The sequence below is a fragment of the Apteryx mantelli genome, chromosome 1 (assembly GCF_036417845.1).
Source record: "Apteryx mantelli isolate bAptMan1 chromosome 1, bAptMan1.hap1, whole genome shotgun sequence".
NCBI classification, from domain to species: domain Eukaryota; kingdom Metazoa; phylum Chordata; class Aves; order Apterygiformes; family Apterygidae; genus Apteryx; species Apteryx mantelli.
The window spans coordinates 89,710,256-89,724,050 of NC_089978.1; the positions used below are offsets into that span (position 1 = coordinate 89,710,256).

Below are 13,795 nucleotides of genomic sequence, written 5' to 3' on the forward strand. Positions count from 1 at the left end.
ATACATTGGTTTTCCTCTCTGTCCCAGCAAACTATATATATTCTATTAATGTGCTGAGAACTGGGCTGGATGTCTGGTCCTTAAAGCCATTTTCCTGAGGTATTTGGGAGAAATGCGAATCAGCCACTGGACAGTTGCTGAAATCGTTAATAATCCCCTTCAATTTTAATAATGATAAAAATATTTCAATGGAGACAAAAAAATATCAGCACAGATGATACTGTCAGTAGCAATGACAAAGCTCTTTACTTGCTGCTAATGACATAAAGTACTACACACATCCTCATGTTTCATCCTAATGCATAATAATGCGAATCAGTCCTATACTATGATCTATCTACAGCTACAAACAAGCAACAAGGAGAGAGCACTGGACTGGGATATGAGAGACCTGAGCTCTAGTTCTTGTTCTGCTACAGAACTTCACACAAAATCGGGCCAAATCATTTCCCTGTCTGTGCTCCTGCATCTATCTCCATCTGTGTGGTTTTATTCAAATTTTACTCAAGTTTTTCTTGAACTGATACAGGACTGGTACAGGTCTGATACAGGAGTTAGTGCACTGAGGACTTGTCTCTGTGGGAAGACTCAGCTGCAAGTGAGTAGGAGCACGATCACGTTACAAATACCAGCATCAGTGGATCCAACAGGTTAGATGATGCTATGCTGGCAGTGCCTTTACCAGACTTGGGCACAAAAAGCCAGAAGAATCAGGGAAAGTGGGGACATTACTAGCCATAACTCAGCTCTGCTCAATCAAGCAGTTTGCTTGCTTGCCACATTAGAAGCAATGAAACATGGAAAGAGTTTAGCATTCAAGCTGCGTGACCTAGCTGTGAGCAAAGAGACGGGAATGATGTCAAGGAGGTTTTGTGCACGAAGCATCCACGGACAAAACATTAGCTTAGGTCAGACACTGCCGAAATGTGAAAGGGAGGATGGCCGTCTGTCTATCAATAACTGAAACAGAGAGCTGCTGCTATTTCATGCAGCAACAGGTGTAACAGTTGTCAAACAGAAACTTCCTTTTCACCGATTTGTAAAACCACTGGCCTGGGTAGTCACAGGAATGCGAATATCGAAAGCTTTGCTCCGAGAAATAAAAGCCAGAGGCGTGTGACAGCGGTGGGAGCCGGCTCGCCTGAACACGCTGCTATCTCTCACCCCTTTCCCATATCTCGCTGCAACAGCGGTTTTCAAGCCCAGGCAGCCTGCTCCCGCCGCGCAGAGGGATGCGGGCGGCGTGCGAGCAGGTAGGCAGGCAGCCGCGCGGCACCGGGGGCTCCCAGCGCGGCAGCGGCGGCGCCCGCGACCCGCAGAGCCGCGCGGGGGGCGACGCCGGGGGGCCGGGGGCGGCGGGCCGCGCCGGGGCGGCCTTTCTAGTGGGCATGTGCGGAGCCGCCCGCACATGCCCACTCGGGCGGCGGCGGGCCGCGCCGCCGGGGTCGCGCCGTCGGGTGCGGGCCGGGCTGCGCCGCGCCGCGCCCCCGCGAGACACGCCCAAAACCCCGCTCCGCGCCGCTGCGCGGGGCTGAGTCCGCCCGCCCGGCCGTCGGGGGGGGGGGGGGCGAGGCCGCCCCCGCGGCGGAGGAGGCCGGCCCGGCGCGGACTGACTAATCATTTGCGGCGCGGCGCGGCGGGGGGATGCGCCGGGCGGCGGCGGCGGGCGGAGCCGCCCCGGCAGCCGGGCGGGGCGGCCCCGGCGGGAGGCGCCGCGCTGCGCCCCGCGCTCGCCGCCGCCGCCCGGCGTGGCCAGGCCTGGCCGGCCGCGGGGGCGCCGCGCCTGCCGGGGCGTTAGTCAGCAGTCTGCGCGCAGCGCAGCTCCCGCGCAAACTCCGCGCCGGGGACCGCGGCGGCGGCGGGGCCGCCCCGCGGCGGTCCGCGCCGCCGCTCCGCGGCGGGCGGGCGGTGCGCGCTGACAGGCGAGGCGATGAGGCGCTGGGAAACTCCTCTCGGGCACGGCGGCGTCGCAGGAGGAAGAGCGCCGTAGCCGCCCCGCGCACAGGCACACACGCGCGCACACACGCACACGCGCGGAGGCAGGCGCACGCACAGCCGCCCCCCGCAGCCGCGGCCCGCGGGGCTGCCCCATGGTCTTGCGGGGGCCGTGGGGCAGGTGCGGCGGCCCCGGCGCGGCGCTGGCCCTCCTGCGCGCCCTCCGCACTAGGATGTTGCGGCAGGTCTTGCACAGGGGGCTGGGGACGTCCTTCTCCCGGCTCGGGCACTTCGTCGCCAGCCACCCGGTGTTCTTCGCCTCGGCGCCCGTGCTCATCTCCATCCTGCTGGGCGCCAGCTTCAGCCGCTACCAGGTGGAGGAGAGCGTGGAGCACCTGCTGGCCCCCGCGCACAGCCTGGCCAAGATCGAGCGGAGCCTCGTCAACAGCCTCTTCCCCGTGAACCGCTCCAAGCACCGGCTCTACTCCGACCTGCAGACCCCGGGCCGCTACGGCCGGGTCATCATCACCTCCTTCCGCAAGGCCAACATGCTCGACCAGCACCACACCGATCTCATCCTCAAGGTAACCGCGTCCCCGCCGCCGCCCCCCCCTCCGCGCCGCCCGGCGCTGCGTCCTAGCCTGCCGCCAGCTCCGTGCCTCGGGGCTCGCCGCGGCCGCGCGGATGCATATAGGCAGAAATACATATATACGTATATGTATATATATATGTGACTGTGTGCGCATATACATTGTATTCTGGCGTGTGCCTGCCCGCTGGAGACGCGGCGCGTGCGGCTACGAAGTCGCATCCCTGCAACAGTTGGGATGACTACCCTCTTTTTTTTTTTTTAAGGCACATCCGAGACCTCTCTCTCCCCCTCGCTATCTCAGATAAAGCCACAGCAAAGGGCTTTTTTTTTTGCTTTTTTTTTTTTGGGGGGGGGGGGAGGGTATGTTTTGCCTTGCTTTTTAATTTGCTTCGGGTGAATGAGAATGGCAGGCTGCTTGTTGAAACAGTTTCTCCGGTCCCTCCACACTCGTCTCGCAGTCGTGCTCCCGAGTTAAGGCGGCTCGGGCTTTGATAAACTCCAACTTCAAAAACAGTTAGGTACCAATCTGCCAAGCTGCCGGCAACGCTTTGGGGGGCTGCTGCGTGTGGACTGCACTTTTGCCTAGTGCGGGCTGGCGTGAAAGCGCCTTTCCACGGCTCTTGAAGGCAAATAACATTCAGTTGATTATTTTTAGCAGGCAGTAATTTTTCCCCTCCCAACCCACTGCAAAAAAATGCTGTTTTCATAGATTAAGAAAAATGCAGTTCAGCTGTAAATTGGAGGTGTGGTGCAGATTGTTAGGTGATGTGCTGCTGTGTCAAGTTGTATATACACCAGGCATCGTCTTTTCATGTCACTTAGATGGCGTGGGGTATGTAAGTAACAATCGCACAGGACATCTCACTGCACAATATGTCATAACATGTCGGAAGTCTGAATTTCTTGGAGCTAGTCTTGTAGTTTACACCGCAGTAGTTTTGAGCATTCCTTGAAGGAAAAACGGGGGGGGCAGATGCAAAAATTGTATGCTAAGAGGGTCAAGTCATGAAAGAAAAGAAGAGAACATTTACTCATATCCAAAGGTGTGGCTATCGGAATTTGCGCACCTTCAGCATTGAGCAGCTGGAGGGCTGCACGTTTACACTGTTCCCTTATGGAAACCCCAGAGACTCAGTGTTGCTTTTTCTTTTTTTTTTCTGAATGTCAAACTGTCAGACCATACAAAAGGCAATGTTAATATCTTTAAGCTGTAGGGAATGTCTCTTCCAAAATGAGAAGGTAGATGCAAATACCTATTCTAAGAGACTCTAGGGAAGATCTCACTCTTTTTACTAAGCAAGGAAATAGCTGTTACAAAGCATTTATTTTTATTCCCACTGTAGCCCTGTACAGAACTATAGTACAGAGCCATTCAGTATTTATGTTTTCCTTTTTTTGCTGTTGACATATTACCCAACGGTAATCAGCAAACAGATTTAATGAGCACAGACTCACTAAGTACAGTAACAGAAATGTTACTGGCGAATGAGAAAACTCCAGAGAGACGATTTTCATTCCTTCATTTTCTTGTACCATGAACTGCATTCGCATCCAGTATGTGCACATTTACTCAGTCACAGGATAATAATGATAATGGATTTTTTTCTCTGTACTGCTTTCTCTGGAGATCAGTAATTTATCAATAGCATAGTGACACACAAATAAATGTTAATCTGAATCTTTCCACAAGCAAACTTATGCAAAAGATTTATCATATCAACAAAAAAGCTATAACTTGGAAAGTTCTGTCAGGATTTAACACTGCCTCATTTTTAATAGATAGAATTTGCCAACAAAATGATTATTTTTCATTTAGGGAGATAATGAAACACCATTGCCATTTGACTGTTTACTTACTGTTAATCTGACATTGTCAGGCATAGTTGATGCATTATTTCCAACTCTTTACTTATCTAATTAATTCCAGTATGTCTTGTGCAAAGTGATTATGTCTCTGTCCTAATTATTTCTCTGTCTGTGGGCAGAGCCAGGCTCAGACAGCTGCCTAAGGAACCCTGTGGATGGCCCAGGGGGTCAAAACACAGCAAAATAGGAAGGGGAGCTCCCAGGGCCCAATATTATTATATGTGTGGTGACACAGGGTTACATCGTTCTGTGTCAACAGCACGAGAGAAGGAGAAAGGGAATGGTCTGTCCGTCTAGGTTTTCATATACATATCCAGTTGCCTGGAGGGGAGAAGGGAGCAAAGACATCTGAAAAGTATCCTGACCCAGCCCAGAGCTAGCCAATTCAAAGTGCTACACTTGTACGTAAGGATCCTGGGAGAAAGTATTCAGGACGTAATCCCAGCTACATTCCTATAAATGCTGCCATGTAGGTACAGTGAGGGCAGCCTCTATATGGCAGCATTTATGTATCTTTCCTTTTCCGAAGAAGGACGACCAAGCCAAGGAAGAGATTTTGCTTTAGAAGAGGCATCAGGTTGGACACTACCTCCTCCCATATGGTTGTTGCTGCATCTCCACCCGCTGGCAGGAGGCACCCAGAGGTTGCCCCGACAGGCACCTCTGGTGGCATCTCTTCTAGGTTTCCTTACCCGCTGTATCTACCTTGCCAGGCAAGGAGGAAAGGGGACGAGCCTTGAACCATGAGTGCTTCCCTAGTCGCATGGCAAGGGAAAGAGAAGGAGCTTTCTCCCTGGCTTCAGCAGTGCAGGAAGTGAGCTGCCATTATCGTAACCTTAGTAATGAGGTACAAAGTTGTGCGATCTGAGCGATCGGAATTGGAACGTAGCTGGTACTGTCAGAAGTTAATAACTCTAATTAATTAGTTAACTAATAAACTAATAACTTCTTTGGTGGCTTCTCTAAAATACTCTGGTTGACTTAAGGCAATTCCTAATGGTCACATTAGCGGCCAGAGAAATTATTTCTTACCGCTACTGCATGATACTTCAGTGGCTGGCTGAGAAGAGATTTAGGAAAGAGAACAGCCTCACGCCTGTCTTGGGCCCAGATTTCAAGCCAGGCTCCCAGAGCAGTATATGCTGTAGGGCTCCCCGCTGACAGCCTACACATGTTAGTGCGATGTTGGCTGCTCACATGACGGTGGTGGTTCTTGCTGAACGTACAAGCTGCTCCGCACAAGTTCTCTCCGGTTAATTAGCGGGGAGGCATGTGGCTGCCTTGTATATAATAGTTTTGACTTGAAGATGATGCTGATTACCCTTTTTTTGTGTAGCAGTCAGTCTCCATCCATAGTTCTTGTACCTCTCCCCCTAAGCACTTAAACCCTTCTGCACCTGCTGTCCGTTGCATTTCCAACTCGCCTAGTCATTTGCAGAAGAAAGGAAAGGGAAAAACCTGAGCCTGTCCTGAGTCTCTGGCCTTGAATGGGTGAGCCAACAAAAAGCTCTGCAGAGCCGCAGGTATGCAAAAGATGCATCCTGAGGCCGGGATGCTCTGGGAGGGCAATACTGGAATTTGCTGTCTGCTGTACCTGCTCCGTGGCTGAGCACAGGGCATTGGCATCCTGCGCTGTCAGTCCAGGACCTTTCTTCCTCAATATTTCACTCTTGAGAGAGAGATGAAATGAAAACACCTAGCTAAAGAGAGTGTGTTTTTTACCCCTGTATTTAAAGAAGCAGTTGGAGTAACAAGAATAATTTGGATATTTGGTGTGGACCATCATGCAAAAGTTCAGATGCTTATGTAAGTCCTGTACAGATCATTTAAGCCTAGAATCAAACCTAAAAATAGTATGAGAGCAGCCCCCTCCCATTTCACTGTGATATTTCCACTTGCAGCTAGAAACTTGAAAGGTTAAAGGCATATAGACTTGCTGGAAATACAGACCTGGACAGATTTTTTTTTTTAAGCCTCAAAAAGAAATTTATTCTGATTTAGCTGAAATTTGAGACACCCATCTTTATGATCCTGCCTGTTCATTCCTCCATAATTACAGTGAGTTAACTGTACCATACTTCAACAGACTTTTTTTTAAAATAAGTTCCTTTTTGCAGAAGAAAATCTTCCCTTCCACTTACATTATTATATTTATAACATTAACACCATATTAATATTTTTTGCCAGAAAACTCTACTTAAGGTGACGACACAAAGATGAAAAGGGAATAAAATGTAGCATGCCTTACTGAAAGGGATTGTATTTACAGTTTGCCAGTATGATAATCTATAGATGTAGGCTTTTTTTTCTTTTTTTTAAAGAAGCCTGTCCTAACTGCAGATTTTCAAAGACAGTGCTTATGCATTGCCTCTCTCATATAAACTGGCCATCACTGGATCTAGATAACTGCTTGAATATCTACTTGCACACACAAGCAAGTTATCAAATTAGATATTCATGTAAAGGACACATTTATTTAAGAACTACACAACTTCTGATTACTGCAAAACAAAATAGTTTAACTTCAGAATTTTGTGGACATCATACTTGTTCAGGTTTTATTTCTTCTCCCTGCTTTTTAATTATTATATCTGTGTTAATGCGTACACCTACATGCTCTGTCTACTGTCTTCCCAGATTTCCTCATTCATTTTCTCTGTGTGAAGAAATTCGTGAAGGAGATAACTGTATTTATGTTCCCATGTTTGTGGTATTTCTAATCGCTTTGCTATACAAGCGTGACACACACAAGCCTTTATTTGCAACATCTGTGGAACCGCTGGTTGTTTAGCACAGCTGAAAACTAGGTCTGTTGTGATTTTGGCTAATGGCGCAGGTACCCGTTATTTTAAAACTTTGGCTACTTCTAAATGCCAGGACACGGATGTAAACAGTGGATCTAGCCATGGATATAGTAGAGTTGCACCTACTCTGTGTAGCTCAAGCACTAAAAACACTTCCAGATAAGTAGTCAACTGAACAAATAGTGAATTCTGTTGAAAAATAAAGGATGAAGTCATGTCTTTAGAGCAAGGCTGTAAGATGAGGGGAAGAGTCCTAATATAAGAAAAACAAGGGTGTGAAAGCAGCAGAAGTGCAAGCCTGTTGTCATAGCAGCACAATGCTGCAGGGCTAAAATGTATCTTATGCGAAAACAGATGAGAATTAAGATACGCAGGTAAGATCCAGGCACAGCCAGGGAAAAAGGAAAATAAATAGCACACTGCAAGGACAACACGGAAACACATGCAGAACCCATCCACCCACCCCCCGAACTAATGGCCATCGTGTCAGCAGGAGCTTGGTGCCGTTTCTGCACGCAAGAGAGTCTGATCTCTGCGGAGCAGCTCAGGCCGGAGCAGAAGTCATGAAGTTCCCGCGTGCTGGGGAGTCGCGCTGCATCCCGTGTGGCTCCCTGCTGCCCTCCCGGGCGCTTTCAGCCAGCTGCACCCCGCTCAGCAATTTGGAGCCACCCCAGGCCATCCGTGCTGGGGTTGCCGACTGCCCTGTGTCATATGGCATTGCCTGTATTTGAAGGTCAGAGCTGACCTCTCGTGTGATGAAGTGTTACGTTGGAGGAGGCCTGGATAAGAGTCTGTACCATGTTCCCAGTCCTCCTGAAAAGTGTTTTAAGAATTGAAAGATATTTATGGAGAGGTCTGGGGAGAGAAGTCCACCAGTAGAAGTGATGCGAGATCAGCAACAGAAATAAAGTTTTTATATTGATTCCATTCATAAAAAACTGACCTTGGATTCACATTCCAAGTTCCCCAACAGGATTTCTGCTGCCTCTGCATCATGTCCTCCTGGAGCAGAAAGACTGAAAACTTGCTGGCCAAACTGGAGTGTATTTAGCTCAGTGAAACAAATTCAGGTGAAATTGCCAGGGTGGTGGTTGCAATGAAGACCATGTTGACTGAAAAAGCTTTTCCACTTTGGAAAAGAAAAACCATATCTAGCAACTTTCTGTCAAGAAGATCGATGGGAATATAAATACACACATATCTGCCAACATACATGTTTGAGCACTAATAGTGGTCCATACATTGAGGATTTGTATTTTACACATTTTTTTAGATTTTATTTACATTAAAAATTGTTTGAAAAAAATATAATTCTGTTAGTCACTGTGTTTTGGACAGCTGACCAAACTAATTGTAAAAATACATAGCTTAAATAATTAGCATCTTCTTTTAGAAACTAGAGCCTATTTAGGAAATCTGTCTGCTAGAGAAAGAGCCCAGCTACCCGTAAGGTTCCTCACTGCATTCTATCCAGCTACAATTTCTCATGTTTTGTTCTGAGCCGTCATGATCTGTTGGCTTCGCCTGTCGCCTGCGCACGCAGTCTCCATCCCTCGGCCAGAATGGCTTGTTCAGGACACCACGGCCGTCAGCCTGGCTTGAACCCTTGTCCTGGATGCGTGGTAGCTGGGCTGGCAGCAGAGCCCGGCCCTGTTGAAAGGTCGCCTTGCCTTCCCTGCCCGCACCCTTTTCTGATTAAAATACATTATGAATCGTTTCATTCTGTCCATGTCTGCAAAGTGCGCAGAGTGTTTTCTTTTGTGAATTAAGTTGGGAGCTGTGTAAGTCTTTTCCCTCATATAACCGTTTTGCTTTTTCACTGAGGCAGTCTCTTGAAGTGAATAAAAAAGCACTCTGCAAAGATAGTGCATGCCAAAGATTACTGAGATCATAGAAAAAGAGAAGTTTATAGCAATCCAATAAAAGCTTTTCCTTCTCTTCGTTTTCTTTGGCACAAGTTACCTGTAAAAATTATCAAAACAGTAAACCAGCTTCATGGAAAAATGAAGCCTGCATTTAATTTGTTGTCTTCTAACTGAAAACTAGAAAGCAGGAGCCCAAAATAATGATGAGTTTTTAAGCATTAATACATAACAAGTTCATTCTTTGCTTTATTTTTGAGCCTTCTCAGGCTTTCCTCCATAACCATGAGATCAGATGTTTCTTTTTCTAATGAAAGCTGAGATTCTCAAAAAAAATATTCTACAATACTTCAGGCTCCAGGGCTCAAAGAAACACCAGACTTAGTGAAAATGACAATAAAATTTTAAGAGTTGTCACCACTGACTAAAATGAAATTCATTTTTAATTCCAACCATAAGACACAGACTGCAAGACTAAATAGAGTCAAATGATAGCAAAAAAAAACAATGTAATGTGGCATTGCAAAGATCTGACTCTCGGGAGTAAAACGTCTCTGTATGTGCCAGATCATTTCCAACACAGGAAGAAATACTTACATTTAGCTAGCTTTATCTAGTTGGCTGTTCATCGACTATATGTCAAGTAACAAAGCATAGTCAAGTCCTTATGATGAGTAATGTCACCTCTGAAACACTGCACATCACTGCTCAACAGCAAAACCAAACACATTTTTGCACTATAATAACCACAAGCTGCCTTTACACATCCTTAATATTAAAAATGTTGGCAGCAGCTCTGTTGTGATCCAGCTCCCAGGGGAGTCGGACCATCTTTCCCTGGCCTGGGAGAGGAGCTGGGTAAAACCTGGGTGCCCCATCGAAGGTTGCTGCTCCCTCGCCGTGGAGTTTCCCTGGGAGCAAACCCCTTCTGCCAGCAAGGAGAGCCTCTGTCAGGCACAAATTACCATTTCTGGTTCTTCACTCCTCATCCTGTTTGACTATAGCTTTGATCCTGGTAGCAGATTATATAACGTGGGCTTAAAGGATTTCTGGGATTGGAGCATTTTGCAAATGAATCAGCAGTTTCTAAGCCCTCCCTGCTGGGCTGGGATCTGTTTGCTTCGCAGAAATGCTGCAGAGTTTTTTTGTTTCCTTATTCAATTGACAAAAAAAAATTCTGACAGTGCGTGCTCACTTTTTAATTAAAGGCAGGACTTTCAAACAAAAGGAAGAAGCTAGAGGTTTTCCTGGCCTCTTCTCATGGCTCCCTGGGTCTTTCGAATGGCTTAAGAATAAAACCAAGATTTCTGCCTTGAGGATACAGCTCTAAGTGCAACCCTTTGCCTTCAGTTTCTGCTTTGCTGTCGGTGCTGAAAGTTGCGCAAAGCTTGCTGGAGGGGTCCTCTTGCAGAGCCTGGTGCAGGACTTTGCAATCGCAGAAAAGCAAAATTGAGCATACTGAGCAGCTCTGGTTCTCAGTGTCTCCCTTCCTGCGTTTATGGCAGGGGCAGGAGTACCGGTGCCCAAAAATAACTTCAAGAAATCTTTGCAGCTGTGGCACTCGGAGGCCCTGGGGCAAGCGGTTTAGCCCAGTATCAGTGAAAGGATTCTACATTTTGCTTCCTGGCATCCCCTCCTGGGCCCGCAGTCAAAAAACTGATAGGGCAGTGAGATTTAGCCGTCTCTCATCTGTCAGCTACGTCACAGACCGAAACAGGGATTGGTGTGGAGATGTGAAATGCGAATAGCCCTCACCTGGAGACTCCTTGCACCAAGGGATTTATCTCCCGGTTGAAGCCACCTTCAGTCTGTCAACAATAAATAAATCAGTGAGCATGGGACTCAGAGTAAACAAAGACCGGGACCAAGATGCTATCAAATGCAAGTGGCAAACAGGCTGAAGGAAGAGAAAATGCTGTCCTTTCTAGAAATCCCCAGCATGGTACGGGATACGGATAAAGACTGTTTTCAGAAGGGAAAGGGGAATTGTAAGTGGTGATCACTGTTTAAACATGGATAAAGAGCGATAGGTGTAAGTTATTATCTCATGACTGAGCGCTCCCAGGGAAAAGGCCAAAAACGGGATGCTATCATGGCAAGTAAGCTGAGGCAATACTGTTCAGTTCTCCTGCTGCAGTGCTCTAGTGCCTCAGCAGTAAACTGCTTTTCGGTTACTTGCACTGTTAGTTAACTGAGAAAGCTGTAAGTGATGAGCAAGCAGTACATGTCTCCCGTCAGGAAAAACCATTTGTGCGGCTTCTATTATTCCATTAATTCTCCCTTTCTACTAATAGGATCAGTAAGGATAAGAAAACAACTGGATAAAGGAGAATCTGGTGGTCAGTCGTTGTCCCAGTGCTAGGTGTCAGATTTATTTGGAATATAGTTACTTGCCATTAAACTGCAGCCCTGGGGAAAAGGTGCTAATGTTGTCCGCATTAGACAACAGTCTTTACCATTTATTAACAAACTAAAGTTTCAGCTTGGTGTAACATATCCAAACCAAACTGCAGATGATGTTGCCCCCTAAATTCATGCCACGCATTCCTATAACCTCTTAAACCATGTGGGTTCTATGGAACCCCGTCGCCTGCAACCAGGAATTTGGATTCTGGATTTAAGTGGAAAAATCTGCACATTTACAGCTGAATCTAGCATGGCAGGGGAGCTGGGAGTGCCATGGTATGTGGCTCTCAGTGGAGAAGAGGCAGCAACCCAGGGGCTAATGCAGACAAGCAGAGGGAAACAGTCTGCAATGATGCTGCAGCACAGCTCTGACCTGTGCAAAATGCACTGAAGCACCAGTGGTTGGTTTTCTAGGATCTGGGCTGAAACAGCAAACTGCAGGGAAAAGAACGTATTTGCCGTGAGGATGAAAGTGTGAGTCAGCCCTCCCGAAGCTGCCGCCTCCGGCATGTCAGGCAGTGTTTGGTGTGCTTTGGTGGGATGGAGGGCACGAAAGGTTTTTGTCCTCTTTGGCTGCTTGTCTCCGATCCTAGGCCAAACGGGGGCTGCAGTGGCCGCTGGCAAAGCTCAGAGTGAGTCTCAGAGCTGCTCTGAAGTGCATCAGCTTGCAGCAGGTGCTCAGGGCTGCAAGGCTGCCTGGCGTTTGCCAGGACACAGCACTCTCTGGCTGCTCCCCTGTCTTTCCTGGTGCCTCCTTGGCAAGCCCCGTTGTGAGGAAGTAGATAGCCAGGTCTCCACCGGGTGCAGTCCGATTGCCTCATCCAACCCCTTCTGCCTGGCCGGGGAGCCTCCGACCCCGCTGCTGTGCCCCAGCGTCATAGCAAACGCTGTGCCGCCACAGCAGAACTTGTTCCTGAATCTGAAATGATAGTTTCCAAGAAGAAATGAGTATTTTAAGTATGACATTTAGCTTCTAGCCTTTCGCTAAAGATAAAATAACAGCTGTGACAGATGAGGTTATTTTATAACCTAAATATTAAAAGAATGTGCTTCAGATGTAGAAGGAAGCGAATGCAGCAGTGAGGCAGAGTAGGTAAATAGCAACACACCTTGTCTGATGAAACTTGTATGACAGTTTCTTTTCTTCTGCATTATGTCATTTGATGGATCCTTTCTGAAGGAGTTGTATTGTTAATCTAATACAGGCAATAAATTCCTTCTATTGCTGCTAGTTGTCCTCAGCCGCACTTCTTTACATGACATTTAATTTTACAACCTTTGTCAATGAAATAGATACGGTAGCTGCCATTGTAATAAATCTAAAATCAGATATCTGCCTTTGATTTCAGTAAATCAGGACATTTTCCTGAAACTATAACAACATCCATTTGAAGTTCAGGCCCCCAGAACAGCTCTTGCAAAGCAGAGCTTTGCAGAGACAAACTGGAAGGATGGGAAAAATTCCCCATACTGGCTCATTTCTCTGGCATGTGCTTGCAAATCTTTTCATTTATTTTGTTTTAGAAGAAAGTTGTGCAAGAACCCCTAAGTTGTTGCACAGACAGCTATTTGTGCTCGCTCCATGATGGAGAATTTTCCTTCTCACCATGGCAAGGTATTGTATTCTTCCAGTATTGTGAAAAGATTTCTGAGTTCAGTTCTTTGCTCAAACTTGTCTTTCTGTTGTTGATATTGAGCTGTTGTTATGTGGAAAATAAAAGCTACTCAAATGTGGAAAAATATACCCCCACGCTCCTAGAGGAACAAGCTAGAAGTATAGGAAGTTTGTATTTTTTGCCTGTATGACATCATATCACCCTGAGAATGGTGGCAATTTAACTGAAGTTATATCTATCAGCAATTATGTAATGTATTACAAGATAATTAGATGCATAGTATCGTATGTATGGGGGGGGGGGGGTCTGCAAATAGGTCTGAAATACCACACAAAAGTCACTATGAGTCATTAACTTCAACAGACCCAGGATTTTAGCCATGATGATTAGGCAATTCATCCATCATCACCAGCTAAGTGTAAGTTCTACTGCTGTAGTCTACACTATCTCCTATTTTTTTAATCCACATTTTTCTTCAGAAGGAACTAGTTCCATTAAATATCACGCAATCCCAGCCTCTTTACTATGTATAAGAATTTCCTGTCCTCTTTTTGAATTTTAGTGGAAAGCCACATATGCATTTACAAAAAAAAGAACGGAATTCTTTCCCTTTAGCCAATTCTCTTTGTCTTGCTCAGAATCTGGAGTCAGAAAATAGTTATTCACCCTCTAAGGAAAGAAGTTAGAGACATTCTTAATTCAGTTCTTCAGCTT

The 13,795-nt window shown here is 46.8% G+C and overlaps 1 protein-coding gene across 1 annotated transcript in view; it reads left to right on the forward strand.

The window, feature by feature from the left end:
• Positions 1-2,090: 2,090 nt before the first annotated feature.
• Positions 2,091-13,795, forward strand: part of PTCHD1 (patched domain containing 1) — a 34,145-nt gene continuing 22,440 nt past the window's right edge. Inside the window, exon 1 of the mRNA XM_013951908.2 lies at positions 2,091-2,519. Coding sequence (XP_013807362.2) covers positions 2,091-2,519 — 429 coding nt within the window. The remainder of the gene's footprint in view (positions 2,520-13,795) is intronic.